Source organism: Homalodisca vitripennis, chromosome 3 (genome assembly GCF_021130785.1).
Source record: "Homalodisca vitripennis isolate AUS2020 chromosome 3, UT_GWSS_2.1, whole genome shotgun sequence".
Taxonomy (NCBI): Eukaryota; Metazoa; Arthropoda; class Insecta; order Hemiptera; family Cicadellidae; genus Homalodisca; species Homalodisca vitripennis.
In genome coordinates, this window is record NC_060209.1 from 117,070,452 (window position 1) to 117,093,028 (window position 22,577).

Sequence of the window (22,577 nt, forward strand, 5' to 3'; positions counted from 1 at the left end):
TGTTCATCCCAATTGAGATGATGATCTATTGTTAAACCTAAAAAATTTGTGCTGTTTTTCTTTTCGATTTCGAATTGCAGGTCCCTTCAACGTTCTATTTTGCGGTGTTTTGAATTTTACAAAGTTTGTCTTTTTTGAATTTAATATTAAATTGTGGTTTTTTTTAAAAATAATTGCCAATATTTTCTAATTCAATAAAAGTATGAATTTCTAATTCTTCTACAGATCTTGATGACATAGCTAGATTTGCATCATCAACATATAGGCACAGTTCACTATTTGGCTCATGTGCCAAAACCTTATCTATGCCACCCAGGTAACACAGGAACAGTAGTGGTCCTAAAATAGACCCTTGGGGTACACCAAACCTTAGAGCATTACAATGAGAAGAGGCTTTAATAATTTTATTCTGTTTTAATAAGTGTGTTATCTCTACATATTGAGATCTGTCAGAGAGGTAAGACCGAAACCATTTAAGAGCGCTGTTTGCTACTCCTAAGGTTTTTAATTTTTCTATGAGCTTAGAGTGTTTAACACTATCAAAAGCTTTTGTGATATCCATGAAGACCCCAATCGTGTTTTCCTTTATCAACTGACTCTATAATTGTTTCGATAAATGACACAGCAGCACTCACAACTGACCTACTGGATCTAAATCCATGTTGGCCTTTATCAAATAAATTAAATGTTTCTAAAAATTCTGTTAATTGTAAATATACTGCTTTTTCATATATTTTAGATATTGTTTGGTAGGACAGATATCGGTCGATAATTACAAATGTTCTTTTTATCGTCTTTTTTATGTATTGGTATTATTTTTGCTTGTTTTAATTTAATTGGAAAAATACTAGAAACAAAAGAGGAATTAATTAGATGTGCTAAAACTGCACTTATTTTTGTTTTTACAGCCTTAATTACTGTGACCGGTATTTCATTGTGTCCACTAGACGTTTTGTTTTTGAAAGAGTCTATTATTTGTTCCACCTCTCTTTTATCTATTGGTCTTAATCTAAAAGTTGGTTTCATAATGTGAGCATCATTATAATTACATTCAATATCAAAATTCACAAGTTGATTGTCACTATTTGTACCTAAATCTTTCACTAAGTTAACAAAATAGTCATTGAAAACGTTTGCTATCAATTTGGGATCAGATAAAATTTGAGTTCCCTCCCTTAATGTAATGTTGTCAAGAGTTTCCCTCTCTTTCACCCCTACTTCTGAGTTTATTAATTTCCAAACGGTTTTTTGGATATTAGCTGATTTGTTGATTTGCTTTAGAAAGTAGCATGATTTAGATTGGATCAATTCAAGCTTGTAATTTTTTTTTTTGCTTGATTTAATTTGATTTTTAATTTAAAATTTTTGTTTTTTCAATACTCTTTAGTTAGTTGAATGAGATTTGCTTGCTTATATTTTACAGTTCTTCTGTAACCCATTTATTTTTTTTATTTTTCGTTATTAATAATTTTGGAAATGCCTGGTCAAAATAGAAACTTAATGAGTTATAAAACTTATCATACTTAGTTTCCACTGAAGCCAAATATACATCTTTCCATGTTTCCCCTGATAACAACTGTGAAAAATAATTTAGATTTTCCGGTGGCAGCTTTCTTATTTCTTGTTTTACAAGCAACCTCCTTTCATTTAATGTATTTTTCACTTTTATTTCTAGCAATTGTCCATCATGATCAGATAGACTAGTTACCAGGCGTTCTATTTTAATAATACTTAAGTCTATGTTTTTTACCAAGAAATTGTCAATGGCAGTTTCCGAGTTTTCGGCCACTCTTGTGGGAAAATCAACTAATAACTTCATATTTTGGCCCCTTAATGATTCTTTAAATAGTTTACAATTGTTATCATTTTTAAGAACATCAATATTGAAGTCCCCTCCAACTATTATTTTATCATATCTTTTACTAATATATTCTAGTAAAAGGCTAAGCCTATCAAGAAATATCCTAGTATCCGAATTTGGTGATCTGTACATGTATATTCCAATAATGACAGTCTTATTTTTAGGAGTGTTAAAGCTACATACATTAAATGAAATGAAAATTTGTTTATTTAAACAGGCAAAGTTAGGGCCTCATGGCCCTTTCTTACACTTAACCTGTAATACATTAAACTCAAATTGCCTCTCCTCAATTAACCTTACAGCCAAAGAGTTTGGCACAGGTTTCTCTTTCCAGCAGAGACTTTAACCTGAAGTTTTGTGCACATGCTTTAAGAAAGTCGACACACTCTGACCTAAACTTAAGTAGTTAAGTAGCTCTCGCTTATCACATTTCGCTTTCTTTATTTCAGTTTTCACACCAAAACTAAACTCAAAACTTTTTGGCTCAATCAAGATGTTTTTGTTTTTTAAATCTGATTTGATTGGAGAGGAAACCTTAGAGAGAGCAATTTTTTAATATACATACTTTGTGCAACAGAACTGACAAGTCTGCGTACAAAAATGGCACCAATGGCTCATCGGCTTGGTACTTCGTCAAAAATGGCTCAACAAGACTAAAGATGTAACTGTAAAACGCTAGTTTAGCAGTCAATAACCTATCATCTAGTGTCCTAGTTCACCTAGGAACAGCTCGTACACTTTCTCCAGGTAAATAATGTACTTTCTCAGTGTCAGTATGGGTTTAGAGACGACAGGAGTATTTCGGATGCATTCTTTGATTTAAATAAAGAATTAAATAATGCAATCTCAGAAAACAAAAAATCAATGTTAATCTTTTTAGACCTCAAAAAAGCCTTTGACTCTGTTGATAGAAATAAGTTAATGAATAGATTAGAACAATTAGGTGTTAGGGGCATGGCCCTTACTTGGTTTCAAAGTTATTTTACCAATAGAAAACAATATGTCTCAATTTGTAATGTTAGTAGCGATGCAATTAATGTAGACTACAGTGTAGTTCAAGGGAGTACACTTTGGCCATTTCTGTTCTTATTATATATAAATAATATTGCCAAGCTAAATTTAAACGGAAAAATAACATTATTTGCCGACGACACACTTATTTTTCTGAAAGGAAATATATGAGCGGATGTGAGACGAGAAGCATTAAGTGATTTAATGTTACTGAAAAAGTGGTTTGATCAGAATGTCCTTTCCTTAAATATAACTAAAACAAAATTTATGCCAATTTCTTTGAATCCTCAGTCGGATTATGTCTTAGGAAATCTGATCATACATAATTGTGGAAATCATACTAACAGTACCTTTATTTGCGAAGCAATCGAAAAAATAAACTCGTATAAATATCTTGGCGTTATTTTAGATTTCTGTTTGAAATGGTCAGATCATATTGAATATCTCAAACAAAAGACCCGAAAGTATATCTTTGCCTTTAAGAACCTTAGGGATATTCTTGCTGTTCAAGAAATGAAAATGGTATATTATGCATACGTGCCATCTCTTTTTGCATTTGGGATAATTTCTTGGGGGGCAGCTTATAAATCAAATCTTGATCCTCTTTTTACGGTTCAGAAATCAATTTTGAAAGTAGCTTTTAAAAAATGTCATAGGTTTTCAACATCCATTTATTTCAAGAAACTAAAATGTTTACAATAAGACAATTTTTTATAAAATCTCTTTTAATACACATGTATAAAAATTTAGATGATTTATTTGTAAGAACTCAACACACCCATAACACACGTTATTCTAGATCAACAGGAATTCTACCACTGCAATTAACTAAATCTTATTCTAACACCAACTCATACTATCTAGCTCACGTGCTTTTTATAAATATGAGTAAACAGTTTCCAAATTTTAGTTTTTTCAATGAAATTTCTACAATTATTTTTAAAAGGAAAGTTAACCAGTGGTTATTATCATTGTCTATTGAGGAGGCCGAGGCAGTGTTGTCTACGAACTACGGGCGGACAGTTTGACATGTAAACAGCCACCACTCCTATCCCATCATCATTCATTATCACTAATCTATTATAATCTGCCGTGACCCTGCTTAATTACCATTGTTGCTAATATGTATATGTTTTAAAATTAATAATATTCAATGCTTTAAAAAACAGGTACAAATCAAAATTATGCGGTTTTTTTCCTTTTAATATATTCATTGCATATTCGCATATGTATGTGCTTGCATATATATGTATGTGTGTGTGTAATGGTGTATTATTTTGTACTATATTTATATTCATTTTTTTTTTTTAATTATATCCAGTCCGTTATTTCTTCAGGTGTGAGCAACTCGAGTCTGCGCACAGGCATCATAGCCCATGCAGGCTCATTTCCCGAGGACAATGTTTTTATACATGATGTTATTTTTATGATGTTTATTCTATGATGATTATTTCTTCTTTGTTCACATTTCAAACTTCGTTCGGTATTGTAAAAATTTAGAATTTAATTGTACAGATTGTATTGTAATATTGTACATATATTTGGGAAATAAAATCAATTCATTCATTCACCTTATAGCTAGTATCACGTGGTTTTTGACCACAAGGGTCCTTCTCCAAATGGGTCTTGTATTCATTTAAGTGAGGCACCATTTTGATAGCTCTTTCAGCTCACTATCCACTAAGCAACCACCTCACGGCCAAAAGTTTTAGGGGCATGATGTCCGACTCTTGTTACTTCTGCACAGTATCCCCTCGTGGCAGGAACATCTTTAAAAAAATTGTAGAGAGCGATAAGAAATTGAACTAGATTCCACTTTCTGTTATCAGGCATCTGATAAAACCGGACACTGGCACTGAATCACTCAAACTTGTGACTATAATGTAGGTGAAAAAATCTAAAACCAAGTGATTTGCAAAGTTTTATTAAACCAAATTCATTTTAAAGTAAGACTGTTTTAATTGAGTTTAATACAATGTAAGCCAGTAAACATAAATGCAAATAATGCGTACAGACAAGATAGCAATTCTTATACACAAATAATAAAACATGTATTTCCTAGACTGAAAAGATGCCAATACATTATAATACATAATAATAATAAAACTATTGAGTTACACTTTAAACCAAAGAAATGAGCCACGATCAATTACATACAAACTGATCAGTGTGTTTTAGCCATATACTGAAAATGTAACAGACAACTCTGAGTGAAATAATTGTAAAGCAATTACAATCTTGAGTATACAAAATTAAAAACAATTCTTGGGGAACAACAACCATTTATAAGTTACATTTTTTAATAAGTTTTTATTTTTATAAATAATGAACAATATTCACTACAACCTGGAAAAGAGATTTTGTACATTCACCTTTAAACCTTTCACTGATAATGTAAAATATATTTTATCAACTGGAACATTAGTTAATACACATCAACTACAAAAATTCAAGATTAGAACTCACTTTGCCACAGTTAACATGTTTTACCAACTGAATAACCTTCAATTAGTTATTACTAATCAGTAAACAATTTCTACAAGACTATCTTCCAGCTGATATAAAAAAAATCATGTTAATGTCCATAAAGATATATTAGCTATATAGCTAATATTAGAACCCTTATTTTTATATCAATGGAGTACTATTTTGAATATTGGATCCATCATCAAGGATTGCTGATGGAAATCAATGGTGAAATCAGAGTTTGCCTGTTGGCAGTAAGTTACGTGCTATTAAACCTCCATCAAATCAAACAATTGGAAGGTTTATTGTTACAGAAAACCTGTCATATTTGGCTTAATGTTGCAACAGGTAGGCTTGGTAATGTTTAACATAGATAAGGAATTGATATGATTTGTAATAGAATTTGTATGTTATTTACAACAAAGGCATTACTGAAGTTACTTTACCTTTTGAAGGCACTACATAATTATGAATATATAAATATTGACTGGAACTGTTTCCCATAAAATTTTATAAGTTTATGATACTGAAAACGCTCTAATTTAAAACTTTTAAGCCAGAGACACACTTGTCAACACAAATAGCTAAAATCCTGTAATAATAACAGATGGCCCTATTTAAAGAAACGTCCGTTGAAACTATTGAAATACTTGCTGATAAAGGGATGATATGTCAAAGCCAAATGGTTATTAATCATGTTGGGTTGTGCGCAGCTTTATAGGCAAAAACTGCCAGCTGCAACGTCTTATCAGGCAAAACTTTGCACGCTAACATCCGTTCTAGAATAACACTCTACGCGCATAACTATTGATGGACAGTGACTGTAACTTGTGACAAACATCACCAAAGGACATTAAACTTACTAAAGTCCATTAACAATGCTGAGTTTCCCCGGCCTAAAACTAAATTACTGTACTGGATTTTTTAGATGTGTTTTTGTTCTTAAGGATGTAGAATAAAAACACTTAATACAAATAAGTATAAATACAATTTTACTCTGGAAGGAAAAATTAAACATTCAGTAATGTAGGCGACAACTTTTAAAATTCAGATCTTGATTTATTCAAAAAATAAATGAATACAGCACTGATGTCATGGTTTTGCCAAGGAAGGGGAAAGCAAGCCCCAATCTCCTTAACTCTCTCTAGGGGTGGGAACCCCTTCGGACTACAGCAGGAGAAAATTACTGAGTTTACCTGCGTAGCATTCTTTGCTCGCAAAGAACATTAGAGTTACAAAACATTTGATCTTGTATCACTAAGCCATTAGACGTGCCCATGATTGTAGGGGCAGTTGTTTTTACTGTTTCATCATGTATAAATATTGTAGGTGATGGAGCTACCATTACATAAAAAGTTTGTTATACCGAATGAAAATAGTTCTGTAAAAATATATTTTGATGAAACTAAGCTAAAGCAATAATGTTTTAATGAATAATATGTGTTAAAATTTTCAGTTAGAAAAATATATGAGAAAATTAAATGTGTAACATATATCTAGGAATAACTGGACAGTTCAAAAACCTTTGGATAGAATGATAGTTCAGTGTAAACTCATACATAAATTGAATTCTACATCAAGCACCTAGCTTCTGTGTCAGGTTGACATACAGACTGCTAGGTTTAACTCGGTTGAAGCTGTAGTTTGTAAAAATATCCTGTCTAAGGTTCATGTTTGGTTGAGCAACCATTTTTTAAATTGTCATCATTGACGTTCCATATCAAGCCTTATAAACGACAACATAAAATTTTAGTGCAGTTTAAAATCTTATCAAAGGTAACTGTAGCTAGTAGTTGATTAAATCAATTGGAATAAACCCATTTCAAAGAGCATCTAGGCTCCATAAATGTTTGTACCCGATAGCTTCAGAAGTTGTTAACCAAAAATCAGATGAAAGACTTCTGATTTAATTTCAAGATAAAGTGCTCTTGAAAGGCGCCATATTGAAAGGGATACAAGTTGAAGTTGAAGAATACAATTAGTTGACTACTAAACCTAAGGTTTTTTGAAAAAGGAATCTTAAAACTTTTTGAAAACACTGGGAAAAATATGTAGAGTATGCAGGAGACTATGTTGAAAACACAGATTTTTGTGTTATTTCCTACTATAACAGTACACACAAAATATGCTTTATATTTAACTTGCCCTCACATTAACAAGTTCATGACGACGGCTTATTTCAGGAAGTTATTATTTGCTGTCGAATTTTTCAATAATAATGTCAAAAAACAATATTTTCCCACACGTCTAAGACATCTAAGTATAACACGTCTAAGTATAACGAGAAATGTATGTAAGCTTAGCAATTTTGTACAAAAAAATTATTCAAATATTTGTTTTTCAATGTTTTTCCGCATAACCCACGGTGTACCTAAAAAATTAAGCAATAGTGCATTTGACAGGGTACACTATAGTCTGAGGTATTTATTTAAGTGCGAGATCACATTTAACAAACCATCACGATAAGCAAACAATAAAAACGCTATAATGAAGTGCAAAGCAACGTGTACCACATAGGGTGCACGACACGCTTTACGAAAGCCCGGTGTGTACCTGAAGGGGTACACGTCATCGTGAACGTGTTAATAAGTTGATAAATTTGGTTAACTGAAACCTAAAATACTAATATTTTGTGACTTGGCCTTTTTAGGTGGAAATATATGTATTTTTAGTTGGTTCTAATGAGTTAAAAAAATACCAAATACTTAATTTTAAGAAAATAAACTTCAAGATAACAAAATAACTATTGAGCCATTTGTGCAATGGTGGCATCTCATACTGACTTAACATAGGTGATGAAACTATTAATATAATATTTATTACAGTTGATGTAGTATTAAAATTGGTAAACATAATTAATCATGTCAGCATTAATAGTAACATTGTACTTCATAACGGCCTAGTGATATGTGTGATAAAACTACAATAATGTAAGGAATACATTTCACAAGTACCAATCAGCCATCTCCTGTTTATTAGTTAGAATCCAGGTCAGCTGATCATAATAACAGTAGCCCAAAAACTACAATAATTTAAGAGTTAATTTATTATGACAACCAAAGTTACTCTGCGATTCTTAAACATCTTCTTTAACAATAAATAAGATATATTAATAAATAGTGAAAAAATCTACAACAAGATCAAATTCATGGTTTTATAGACACATGACTGCATCAATATTGCCTGTAAATCATGTATATGATGCCATCATTAAGCCAGACTGTTGCAACTTATACATAAACAAATGGATAAAGTTTAAATTTAAGAAAAGTTGGCAAACCTTTTAAAATCTACTATGAGCTGCATGAATGTTATAAAATAAATATGAAATGTTGAAATACAACTCAATAACTAAGTCATAAACATGAATATTAACTATATAAATAGTATAATACAATACTTTACTTATATCTTACAGCAGTTAAATCAAACATAACTATTTTAAAACATTGATTTCAGAAGTAGAAATGTAGTGGAACTATACTGGAAATAAACACTTTATTACTTGTTTTGGCAGCTGTTTCAAAAATTATAAGAATATAGCAGAAATTGACTGTTGTGTATAAGCTTCAGATAATGTGTTAAATAAATGGAATACTAGTTAACATTTTAAACAAATTCCTTGTGGCTATATTGAATATCTATAGTACTATCTGTTCCCAGCTCACACTATGGTGTCTGCTTTAATCAATGTGTTACATAAATGGAATACTAGTTAACATTTTAAACAAATTCCTTGTGGCTATATTGAATATCTATAGTACTATCTGTTCCCAGCTCACACTATGGTGTCTGCTTTAATCAATGTGTTACATAAATGGAATACTAGTTAACATTTTAAACAAATTCCTTGTGGCTATATTGAATATCTATAGTACTATCTGTTCCCAGCTCACACTATGGTGTCTGCTTTAATCAATGCGTTACATAAATGGAATACTAGTTAACATTTTAAACAAATTCCTTGTGGCTATATTGAATATCTATAGTACTATCTGTTCCCAGCTCACACTATGGTGTCTGCTTTAATCAATGCGTTACATAAATGGAATACTAGTTAACATTTTAAACAAATTCCTTGTGGCTATATTGAATATCTATAGTACTATCTGTTCCCAGCTCACACTATGGTGTCTGCTTTAATCAATGCGTTACATAAATGGAATACTAGTTAACATTTTAAACAAATTCCTTGTGGCTATATTTAATATCTATAGTACTATCTGTTCCCAGCTCACACTATGGTGTCTGCTTTAGTAAAAATATGAATAAATCAAATAATTGTTTTTGCACATAGGAACATTACGATTGTATTGTAGACTTGTTATTGATAGAATTAATAAATTTTGATGAACGGCTCTGTCTCACTGTCAATACACTGATCTACAAAACATATCTCTTAAGTGGCAACAATGAAAAAAGAACATTCAGTGAAGAAGAGAAACATTGCTGCAGAGAGATTACTTCATAAAGTTTTTTTTTTAATTGGAGCATGATGACAGCACAAAGCAGAGAGAGATGAAAACACAAGACAATTTGAGGCAATTAACTAAAAGAGAGTTAATATCTTTTTTATCTTTGTAAATTTTTGCAGAAATATCAGCATGAAATGCTATAACAAATTATATACAAAATTTTAATTCTTCTTTAAAGAGAATACAGTTTTCTAAAAATCTACATTTATGAAAGTGAATTCAAAGGATTTGTAGTGTAAATGTATATTCAAACAACAAAATAACATTGAACATTAATATTGTCAGAAGTGGTGTACTCAAAATATCTGTAATAATACTGGAAATAAATCTTTGTTAATCGAGATTTGTTATTTTTTTATTATTAAAATCAATAGCAGTTTTCAATATAAAATTTAAAAACATTAACCACCAACATAGCACAATAGTACAAACTACATAGCCACAGTCTTATTCTAAAATTGTCACTAAATCCTAACAAGGTTGATATCAAAAAGGAGACACTACAATTAGAACATAATTAATTCCTAACCATTCAATACAAACTGTATTTTAAAAAACCCATATTATACACAGGTAAATCATTTATTATCATACTTAAAGAAATAAAATAGATAAACATACATAAGAAATAGCAAGGTACTAATTACATATCCCAAAATAACAAAATCCGTTAAGGAACAAAATTGTGAAGAGGGTTTAAAATAAAATCCCTAACTTTCAATTAAATAATAAAACAGAGTTATAAATGGTGAAATACAATAACACAATATTATAATTATTTATAATAATTATCTATAAACACAAAGTGTTATACAATAATCCCAAATAAAAATAAAAATGCCCCATACAACATAAACAAATACACCCAAGTGTTCAGAAATATAGAAGAATACATTATCTATGTGGACCTCATTATAAACTTGAGCAAAATATATTTACTGATTATATTTACAAAGCTATAACTACCTTCTAACTGAACCATTTTATTAAAAGAACAAATACAAAATTATAGGCAGTATTCTCTTCTGCTATAACAAATACAATAAGAATAAATAAATGGCACAAATGGTAACAATAAATGTGCCTATAATTTGATGTTTTCATTACATTTTGCTTAATTTTTTATCCAAAATCATTCAAACGGTGACATGAACGGCCATTTGTCTGACCGCTCAAAGTATTTAAAGCAACCTTTTTACTAAAATCCAATTTAAAATAACTAATAGTTTATCATAGTAAAAGAATAACTTTTAATCTCTAATAGCATTCATTTGTATTATTGTTTAATGTACAAGAGAAGAAATAATGAAAACATCAAATAATCAAAGTTAACATCTCATAAAACAAAGAAGATGAATCAAGAAATGCTATAATATGGAAAATATACAGCCACAGCCGTTGTCTAGGAACCTGAGTAGACAGACTACACTTTCTACAATAAGGCACTGTAATGCAGTTAGGCACTTGTTTCACAGAATTGTTGGAAAAAGTATATATAGTGTATGTGCGTACAGCATCATTACAATAAACCACACTATGACAATTTTAATGTTAAATATACTATTACTGTCATATATTTTTACTTATTAAATGATGGACAAAATAATAATGAGAGCATACAAATTAGATTTTCTTAACATTACAAATTTAAAGTTTTAATCATCGTGAAAAGGTTTAGGCTAATTGTCTATGGGGTGGAAAAGTAGAAACGGGTAAGAGTAGTAAAATTAAATAATATAAGTATAAAACTTTCTAGCTCTATACTTAAAAAGGTTCCAAATCATCATTTAATATAATATACATATATAACTTATTCTAGGGATTAAACTACAATATTATATGACAATAAGCATAAAACTATCAAACAGTCTTATTACTGCAACATTTCATAGTGAATGTCTGAATCAAATATGAAACAACACTGTAATATTCAACACAAATCATTTAACGACATTGGCATCATTTAACGACACTGGCATTAAGTTTTAGGCCAGTGATTTTAACAAATAAATACTTAAAGTAGCATACAGCAGTTTAGTTTTTTATGACAAAACAAAATTTTCTAGACACATAATGGGTCTGTGTTATAAAGCTTTACGAAAAGCATATCATTTTACAGAAAATAATGACAGTAAAGCTTTACACAAACTTTAAAAAACCAAATGAATTTACAAGTAATCAAAATAATATTATTAAAACAGCTCTCTCTAAGAAAACTTAGGTACTAAAATGTAATACACATATGAAAAACTAAAATAGATAATTGTAGGAACAATAGTTTTTCAATACAGCCCCCATCTGTAAGGAGAATGTATATTCTACATAGAATCTTTGGTTTATAGCACCACAAATATGAAAAACAATTTATTGAATTTAAGAAGTGGACTGCTTGGGCATGGATGATTGTTTGCCGTGCATGTCATGGACATCATCCTTAGGGTCACGGTAACACACCCACAACTGCTTTACACTTCGGGGTAGGGTGTTGCGTAGCAAAGTCACAATCTTCTCTGTAAATGTGGTGTCACCACTCCACTCAACTGCCACTTCTAACCCCACAAATTCAAACTTGTGCTTTTTTAAGAGTTTAGAAAAGTCTTTACAGCACTCCTCCACATCGGTGAACAAAATTTTGTCTTTTGGAGTTTTAGCTATTATAAGACTGTATATATAGTAGTCATTAGAGAGTTCATTACAATATGTTTTCCCAACAATCTTTTTTGTTTTCTTATAGTGGTTGACAAAATTAAACTTATTATTGAGATTAGTGGCAGCAGAATCCAAGTGGCCATCTTCTGTACCCAAAAACAGCAAAGCAGTCTGAGGGGCGATGGTTACTAGATCCATCACTATATGTTTGACAGAGACACCTGACTGAGCTGGTTTGTTTCCCTCCGCCTCAGACAGTCCTTCCTGCAAAACAAGAAAGATATTATTTATGTATGTCTGTGTGAGAGTGTATAACATCGAACCTAGGACATTCTCTACTGAATTGATATAAAAACATTACATAGAAAGGAACTTAGAGTATCATGAATAATTACAGCTCCATCTGACCATGACAGTGCCATTAACTCAAGTTCCCAAATTATAATGTTATTCCAAACACTTGCCACAAGAAACATTAAAAAAAATATAATACTATAAAGTTAGCCGGAAAAAGACAATTAGGAATTATGATTAACAGATAGTATTTTTAACAATTCAATATTATTAATACACTAAAATCTAAGATTTTATAATGAAACATTTGTAGATTTAAGAAGATTTCATATTCATAATGCAGTTTTAAACTTTAGCCTCAGGCAAAAAGCGGAATCACCAATGTGTGGCTGACAGCTGTGTTGTATTCCCTCTTAATCAGCATGAACTAAAGTATAACAAACTAAAAAATCTTTTACATTACAAGATCAATTCTTTTATAAAAGGAGAAGCCAATCTAGGGTGTCCAGTGATGACCAAATCTAAAATTCAAGTACATTTCAAGGTTTTCAAGGCTCCAAATTATAAAATTCAAGGCTACAGTCGCGGTTTACTTTTGGTTCTTTATCGGTAACTAACAATTTTACAAGCCAAAATCAAGTCATGAAATAATGTTTACTTTCCATGTAAAAATAAAGATGTCTCAAATATTTAAGGCCTAATAACAGCATTGTGATATTTTAAAATAACTGCTTAAAAGAATACATACGTTTATTTTAGACGATGCTCAAAGATAGTAGGCCCTCTGTTTAAATTATTAATGTCCTTATACATTATTAACAACACTGTACAATTCGTTGTTGAAAAATCTACAGTAAATGAGGTTTTTTTCATAACCTATAACTTATAATTTAACTTCCTTGTGTTCAAAAACTTCGAACTGTTAATCGTACCTATAAAATATGTTAATTTAATTATTTAAACAATACTACGCTTAATGTGGCATTTAATTTAGTTTAAAATGAATTTCAGTATGATGTTACTATTAAAAAAAAGTAAAATAACGTTGTAGGTCTATAAAAAATTATGATAAAGTACCAAAGCCTAATTTAATGTTTATATTGTAACAGTTTGTTACAAATACATTTTAATATCCAAACAGGTAAATGATTTAGATTTTTTATTTGAAGTCTGAAAACAAACCCTCAAAAACACAGGATAGGAAAGAAACAGTTTTACTTTCAAGTTAAATAAGTTTTACTTAAATTTTCAACATCAAACCCAATACTATTCTAAACCAGTTGAGGGTTAGGTTAGTTTAAGGAGAATTAAGTTTCATAAAAACAAAATAACTGTTAAAATAAATAAAAATATATTAATATTCATTTTGTAAAAAAGGATTAAACTCAAAAAGTCAAAAAACATAGGCTATTCATATGTTGAACCCTTTTTACAATTTATTTTGTGTTAAAAAATAAATTTGTCACAGAAAAAGTTCTACTCTCTTTAGAAACCATGTGAAAGTCATAAAACTCTAACATTTGATTTACTAAAGATGTATTGCACCTTTACTCATTGCACAAGTTAATTTAAACAAATAAGAAGGCTATTGACAACAAGTTAAATGATAATAACCATTAATAGTATAGCAAGGGTAAATAAACACCTAGATTACTAAAAAAGTATTGTATTAATTATATATCTCAAATAAATTTAAAATAAATCCTATAGGCATCCAATTAATTGTACACCATAATTGATCACATGATCACGGTTTTCCGATGGACATGTTAATGTAAACCCTCTTCAACAGGCGAATGTTATAGTTTTATAATAGGTAAAATTGCGTATAACTTACTTTACACTTGTTCAAAACTTGATAACAAATGTCCACAATAACTAACTACTAACCCACAACTGACCGGCACTAAAAACAAAATTACTTTAACATCAAGCATATATAAATACCATCTCTCATAAAATCTATTACACTGACGCCATTTTTGGCGACTGCAACGAGAGCAAGTTACTTCCAAATTTCTTTTGTATTCTGTCAATTTCACATCGATGTGAACATAATTGAACTGATGCTTCAATATCTTTATTCGCGTTAAGCACGGCGCCCACTGCACGGGCTGGGCTGAACCGGGCCGGTCGCAGTTGGTGGGTGTCCATTTGATTGCGTGTATCTCAACTTCACAAAAAGGCCAGTCCAGGCTCTCTCGGGCCTAGCACCGCCCACTGCAACCGGCCCAGCCCAGCCCGGTCCGGCCTCGATCGGCTCTTCGGGTGCCGTGTGGGCCGAGTCTTTCTGGGCCGGGCCGCTTGCACTGGGCTGGTGTCCATTTGATCGTATGCATTTTGACACAGTATAAAAGACCGGTCCGGGCTGGGCTGGGCTGGGCAGGTCGCAGTTGGCTGGTATCCATTTTATTGCGTGTATTTCGAATTCCCAAAAAGGCCGGGGTGGGCGGGGCTGTGCCGGGACGGCCACAGTTGGCGGGTACCCATGTTATTGCGTGTATTTCGACTTTACAAAAAGGTCGAGCCGGTCGCAGTGGGTGCCGTGCATTAGTAATGGGAGCGGCAGGCTATGGCAATTCAACTCGATATATCGAAACTCGAGTTCGAACGATTTAAACAATCCAACCGTTCCGAACGCAATAATTTCAATCGTACAGCCCATGACAAACAACCCTCCCCTATAGCCCATGATGACTTAACGTTCTCTCGTCACTGAATAATGTCCACATCTGTGCCTATTGTCGTGAATCGCACGAAAACGAAACAAAGGTCAAATGGAGTACACTGTTTTAGCCCAAGATATTTATAAAAATACTTGTCTAAAAAAGTCAAAACTCCTGATTTTCTACAAAATACAAGCATAATTCCCGCCCTATTTAAGGCAGGTAAAATTCAAGCATAATTCCCGCTCTTCCCGATTTTCAAGGCTGCTGGACACCCTGCGATCCCCTTTTAAGCCTTATTCTGCCCGTCCTCATGGGCCACTGGCCTGTGTGAGGATCTTATCAAACAGAATAAGGGGGAGAGTCGATACAGTACAAGGTCGATGGAATTGATAAAAAGGGCAAGAGTCACAGACAGGATTCGAACCTGTGCTATCTCTAACTCATATTCTAAGTCCAAAGTCTTAGACCACTCTGCCATTGGCACTCCCAAGTGTACACTATAACAATTATGAAGTAACAAATGCCAAATGAATGAAATTTTCACCATGTTTTAGATGAATATGTAAAGTAATAAAACATTATATACAAAAAAAACCCAAAACAATGTAACTGACGAGTAATCTATCAAAGAAACACTACCTTGTATTTCATAATCAGATAAATTAATAATTTCTTCACCAGAACTATCATTTTTCTTTTGCAAAATATCTCTGGAAGAACACCAGCCATGTAAGCTGTAATTAAAATAACCAATACGTTTATTTTTCTTTCAGCTATAATTAAAGCAACAAAACAATCCTGTGTATTCAGTTATTATATTAAAAAATTACAATGAGCTAAAGAATCAATTTCTGTGTATTTCAAAGAAATACATTGAGCAGTTGTTAAGGTACAGTACACGAAAAGTTGCACGGTGAGATAGGTTAATCAGTCGTAATATATGGCTCATGTTTTTTTCTATGGTTCACATTTAGAAGATAAATTGTAACAAGTCATAGACAAATTTAGTACAACGTGTTGAAGCTGGAATGATTATATTGAAGTAACACTGTATGTAGAAAAATGACATGGGCTACATCTACTTGGAAACAATTTTATCTTTGCAATTTACCTGTTTTACAAATATTATACCACAATCAAATTTCTCTTATAAATCCGACATTTGTGTTTATGGGGAAATTTCTATAAAAATGTATAAGAAAAATCTTTTACAAGCTAATGCAATAAGCTGAAGTTGATAAAATGGAGCATCGAAGGACCTAACAAAAATAACAGTATGCACCCAACCATGGGTAAACTTTTAAAACCAGGAGGAATCTATATACCAATTTTCAAATTTCTAGGACCTTTCTATCAAGATTTATGACATGCACACAGAAAGAGACAGGCAGTCAACCATGACATGATTTTGAAAAGGACCTGTCGAGTCCTTAATTATAATGCTCAATCTTTTATACACACAGATGTGATGTATAAATTCCACACAAATGATATACAGTAAACAACATTCATTTTACAAAATTCGTTGAAAATAGCTTTATAAACAAGTAAAATCCTTGTGAACAAAAGTCCAGTCAGTTACAACTTTTTGCAAGAAGGTTTCCTATATTGAAATATTACTCTTCTTAAATGCCACACTCAAGAGATTTTCAACTTCACGTGGGTATTAGTCAAACTACTTGGATGCATCATATCGCATATGAGTTCAAGATGATTTATCTTGTTTTCAGCTTGTTGTGTTTTAAGGTCTATTGGTAGTTAAGTAAATAAGAAAATTATTATACATTTAATATTATCTTGTGCATAATTGGTTTGCTCTAGAAAATTAACTTTAAAAACTTGTTCAATAGTATGTAAAGACTGCTAAAAACAAGTAAAATACTCAGCACTGGATGATTTCTGTGCAACACTTACATGCTGTATTTAGAGGGTTATATAGTAGATTGTTCAATCTAAGTTTGAACATTTAATGTTGTGTCTAATATTATACTCAATGTGCTTGGTGCTGACAGCTCCCATTTTTTCTTTCCTTAAGGAAATTCATTAATCTAAACAACCACAATAAACAACAGATAATAGAAGAAGGTTCTTACCAAAATATTGTATATATTTTCATTAGTTCCGCCGTCTTTTTTTATTTTTATGTTTTTTTTTTATAGAATCTACATGATAGAATTCATTCTCTGATGTTGCATTTTTGTCACTCTTAGTATGTGTCATTATCATGCATTTATTCTTTTTCAAACTATCCTGATCAACTGAGTCATTCTTGTCCTGTTCTTCATTGGACATTATTTTTTGTTTATAATTAGTAGAACAATCAGAGTCGTGGTTGTCTACACTAGAAGTGGATTGTATTGGATGGGTGTCCCTCCTAGGTTTAATTAATGTTGATAATCCACTGATACCATAATTTTGATCATTTCTACGGTTTTTATTGTTTCTTTTATTTGTATGTTTATTGTTACTATGTACTGTATTTTTTAAATTATTATCTCTACAGAATAATACGTCCTCAGTTTTACAATATTTCTTTTTCTTCCTTGAATTCTCCTTCTTATAATAATTGGGATTCTAGAACAAAAATAACTTTTATTGATTTATGTCTTTTAATTAGATATTTATATAGATTTTACCAAACTGTTAGGAAAATTTAATAAAATCCACTGCAACATCAAAGAACAATTAATATATATGAATAAAATCAAAAATACCCTAATTATCAACTTATTAATTGTAAATAATATGTTCTATACTAATATTTGTTTTATAACAGGATGACCACTTAATATTTCACCGAATGGAAAGGTGAAGGTTTATAATCACCAGCTGTATTTGTAGAAAATGCCACAAAGCTGCAGTGGTTGGCAAATTTCGTCAATATCGATAAGTGAGAAATTTGGTGACAATTCATCACTACCACCTATTTTAAGCTCCTATTTTATTTTTGTATCTTAAAATACAATGTGTCGACGTAACATTGTATATATACTGTACCTACTAACTTTTTTTTTATGTGATATTTGGAAAATACATGCATCCAATCTGGAAAAATAAACAGAACAAACATTTACCAGCAGAGTGCTACTGTAGGGCAGCCTGCAGTCCAGCATGTGTGTGCATTAGAGGTCTGCAGTACATGAACTTCGGTACGAGGCAACAATTCTGCCAGTACACAAGGTCGGATCGGTACAACCAACAAATAAATCAAATACTCTCATCTGAACTCTACTTTTAACTTTGAAATTTTACGAAAAACAAGCCTAAGAATGCCACAATACTTTAAAGAAATTCTCAAAGATTCAGGGAAATGAATATATTTTAAAAGCACAAGTAATATTCTCAATCATATGTTTTTAAATTATATAAATGGTAGCTTAAAAAGAGCTTCCAGAATGTATACCATTTATGTAAATATATACAGATATATATTTATAGAGAATCTATTTATGTACAACTATACAAAGTACGACATATAGATAAAATAAAACTTGCAATTGACTGTCGACTGTGTTGAGTATTGGAATCAATCCATGCCAGCAAAAATTCCAGAGACATCATAAAAATTCACACATAATCAAAGCATGTTACCTGGATTCGGAAATGCATACAAAATTCATATTTTCTAGATTATCATCGTTGGTGACAGACCTAGTAAAAGACCCACGAAAGTATAATGCTTCTAAATATATACCGCTGCCAACCAATATATGAAGAAAGTATCAGCAAGATATCTGATACAGAAATTACCGAAGTGCACATCATTCACAAGTACAGATCAGAACTGTCCACATTTGCCCCCAGAAATACAGCTTAATTAATCTTATCAATTGCAGGCTCTTAAATATTTTGTGTTTGTCCTTTAAGATAATACAAGAATATAATATCCCCACAACTACAAAGTAAATAAATACAAGAAAAGACACACACAATTCGTCATGTGTTCGTTAGATATAGTCATGGACTATGAAACAACATGATGTAATGCTCTTCATATAATTATGTTGAACTATTTGGATTAAACAGTTTGAATACTGTCCGACTGATTACCACGTGTGCAGAGAAGTTGTTCAGATGAATAGTTGATCAGAGAACTGATTTCAAGATTTCTATGAGCTGTTGTCCAGCCAATGCCACTCTGACAACAAAATCTGACATGCATGGTGGATTCGGTCTGCAGACTGGTGACAATATTAGGGTACGTCCAAGATGCACGCTGATAAAAGCAGGTAGACAGAGTCAGATTTCTCGGCGCCGACTGTCTGACTCTGAGCGGCAGGCGGATGTGGCCACTATGTAAGCAGGTTGTCAGCGCAGAAAGAGCTGCCACCAAAAAGATATCAGTGTACAATGGAACTTACAAGGGAACAGGCTGCAGCTTTATTGCTGCTTAGTGACAATGTTGCAACCAAGTTAAAACCAACGAGAAGTGAAATACATCCAATTAATAAATTAAGATCTGTTTACGGGGAGTACAAACACCTATTTCCGCAATTACTTGCCGACGAAAACCAATTTTTTGAATATTTTAGAATGATCCCGGATACCTTTTATTTTATTTTGTCAAAAATTGAACACAGGCTGACTAAGAACTGGGCGAATTACCACACAACCCCTATTCAAGCGGAAGAGAGACTGGTTGTCACATTAAGGTACGTAAACACAATTTTTATAATTGTTATTATTTAATTAAACCTCTTGCATTATTAATACAATTTAAGTAGACTGATAAATGATTTTATGGAATAAACTAATATTAAATATCACTGTAATAACATAATTTATTTTTATTTGAAAAACAAAAAACGTTTCCTTAGGTTAAAAAAGTTGGAAATCTGAAAAAAGTGTATTTGTTTAAAAATTTTGTTAAAATTTAGAACGAAACATATTTCGATCTTGTGAGAAGGGTGAGCCCAGAAAATTCCTCTTCATGTTGAGGGAATGACTCTTCATGTCATGGGAATGATTGAGTGTCGGGCTGATGTCCATAGTTCTGATTATATTTATCAACTGACGGAGGCCTACTATCATACGAAGACGTTGACAGAGATAGGGATGGCTGTGGAGTAGGTCTACCACCTGTCGAAGTTCCTGGAGAAAGCTGCTGCAAAGGTCCTACCATGAAAGCAAACTCCTCCACAACTTGTTGAATACTGCTCCGGAATGTAAGTTTCTTTTCCATGGGTATTTTTGACACAAACGGAAGTAGGCTTTTAAAAAACATCATGTCATCATTGTCAGGTCCTCGCTGTAATGCACTTTGGATAGTGTCAATTTTTCGTTGCTCCAGTTGTAAGATTTTTTTGTTGTATAAGGTGTTGGTTGCCATCATACGTCTTCTCTTCGTAGGTTGACTTGCAGGGGCGTTTTCAGGTTGGTTCAATTCACTAGGTTGGGTTTCGGTCCCCTGAGCCAAAAAAAGTGGTTTTACAAAATGCCTGTTACAACATACGTTGTTTACTAAACATTGAAACTGACTTGAAAAGATCAGCTGATTTACTATCAAACATTCTAATAATTCTAGTAATTTTGAAGCAACCCTTATGTGGGCACCAGCAAATGAAACTACCAGCTATATCGACCGTGGCCTATAAAACACGTTTTAGAACATTGTGAGAAAGTATGTGCCAATTCTTGGTACCGTTAATTTTAATCCGTGATCTTCTTTAAAACACTGCCACTTACCATCAATATCCATTTCTACAGAAATCTTCCGCCAAAAGGCATCCACGATGTTGCTATTGGAATGTTCTTTAAGGCGCTTATCCCATATCGGAGGATTAAGTTGCACTTTTGATACTAAATCGTCGATATCCATAGTAAAAAAACAAACAACACTCTATACACACACGAAAATCACTTTCCGACTAAAAATCGGAGTCAGACTGCCAGTGCGCAGAAAGTCAGCGCGCAGGTGCAGTGTGGCCACTCCTGCTTAACAACGTGGAATTTTACGCACGCCGACTCGGCGCTGATCGGCGCCGATCGCCTGACTCAGAAAACCAGCATGCATCTTGGACGTACCCATAAGCTGCGTTTAGACTGGCAAGTAAAGTTGAGAGAGAATTTGTGTAATTACTGTTGCGTAATGTAAACAAGATAAGCAATTTTACTCACGAGACCTGTCGCAAGTACTTGCTGTGGTTGTATCGCTGGTTGTTGCGGGAGACAATACGAAATCTGTTCATATACAGCAGTGATGTTTTGGTAATGTTTGTAACTGAAATTTAATGGCCGACACTGCTTTCATGCAACAACTGTCCAACACTAGTTGCGGTAGTTGTTTTCCCCCGTTTAGACAAGCTGTTATTACTGTCGGACACGAAACTTGTGCAACTGTTTGCCAATGTAAACGTAGCTAGTTCAGTCGAGGTTTGGATATGACCGGGATATCAAAACACAGCATCACTTTCTTTTTTTATGTTGTAATGTGATGTTTAATTGGAACATGTGTATGAGGAGCATCGTTTATAGACCTACTGAAACCTTTGTTGCGATACAAGTTGTAAGCGGTGGATAGTGACTAAAAGTTTGTATTGTACATATGCAAAACGCTCAACACTAGCCGCAACAGACATAAGCAGCATGGCGGTAATACACGATGCCGCTGATCAGCTGCCTATTCCAGACATTAAATTTCTTCTCTGCCGCTCAGCCGTCATTCTGTCATCGCTGTGCATCATATCGTCCCAAATGTCCCCTCGGGTTTACTTGTTGTTGCTAACCCACTATTTTCTTCTCCAAAAGGTGTCTTATCAGGTATGGTAAGATTCAAGTGTACTCATAAAACCGGGATGCATCTCTTATCAAACCGTCAAACAGATGATATATTCAATGAACCGAACTCTAAAACTGATCTCTGTACATTTTAGCCCTATGCTATCTATCAAACAAACATCTTTTCAAAATGCTATTTTCAAGAATAAGAGTTGGACAACTTTGTTTGGAGACCTATTTCGGTGGCTGAATAAAACTTAAAAACAAAATCACTGAAAATTGCGGCCACCACTACCACTCATATAGTGGTGGCCACCACTCATATAGCCTGATACAATTGATCAATTGACTTTAATTGTCCAATGGATTGTTACATGATTGTTTGAGGACTTGCCCCAGCACAGGGGTAGTACAAACCAAGATAAAACTCCACTA

General features: G+C 32.5%; 1 protein-coding gene across 5 annotated transcripts in view; it reads right to left on the minus strand.

Annotated features, from left to right (window-relative positions):
• Nucleotides 1-4,780: 4,780 nt before the first annotated feature.
• The window catches only part of LOC124357382 (ankyrin repeat and ELMO domain-containing protein D-like), a 121,698-nt gene continuing 103,901 nt past the window's right edge, over nt 4,781-22,577 (minus strand). For 4 of the 5 annotated variants that reach the window (XM_046809136.1, XM_046809133.1, XM_046809134.1 and 1 more), the window contains one exon: nt 4,781-12,726. In XM_046809136.1, coding sequence (XP_046665092.1) covers nt 12,187-12,726 — 540 coding nt within the window. In that variant the 3' untranslated portion in view covers nt 4,781-12,186. Of the gene's footprint in view, nt 12,727-17,518; nt 18,000-22,577 lie in introns of all 5 variants that reach the window. The other variant, XM_046809135.1, reaches the window with a different exon arrangement.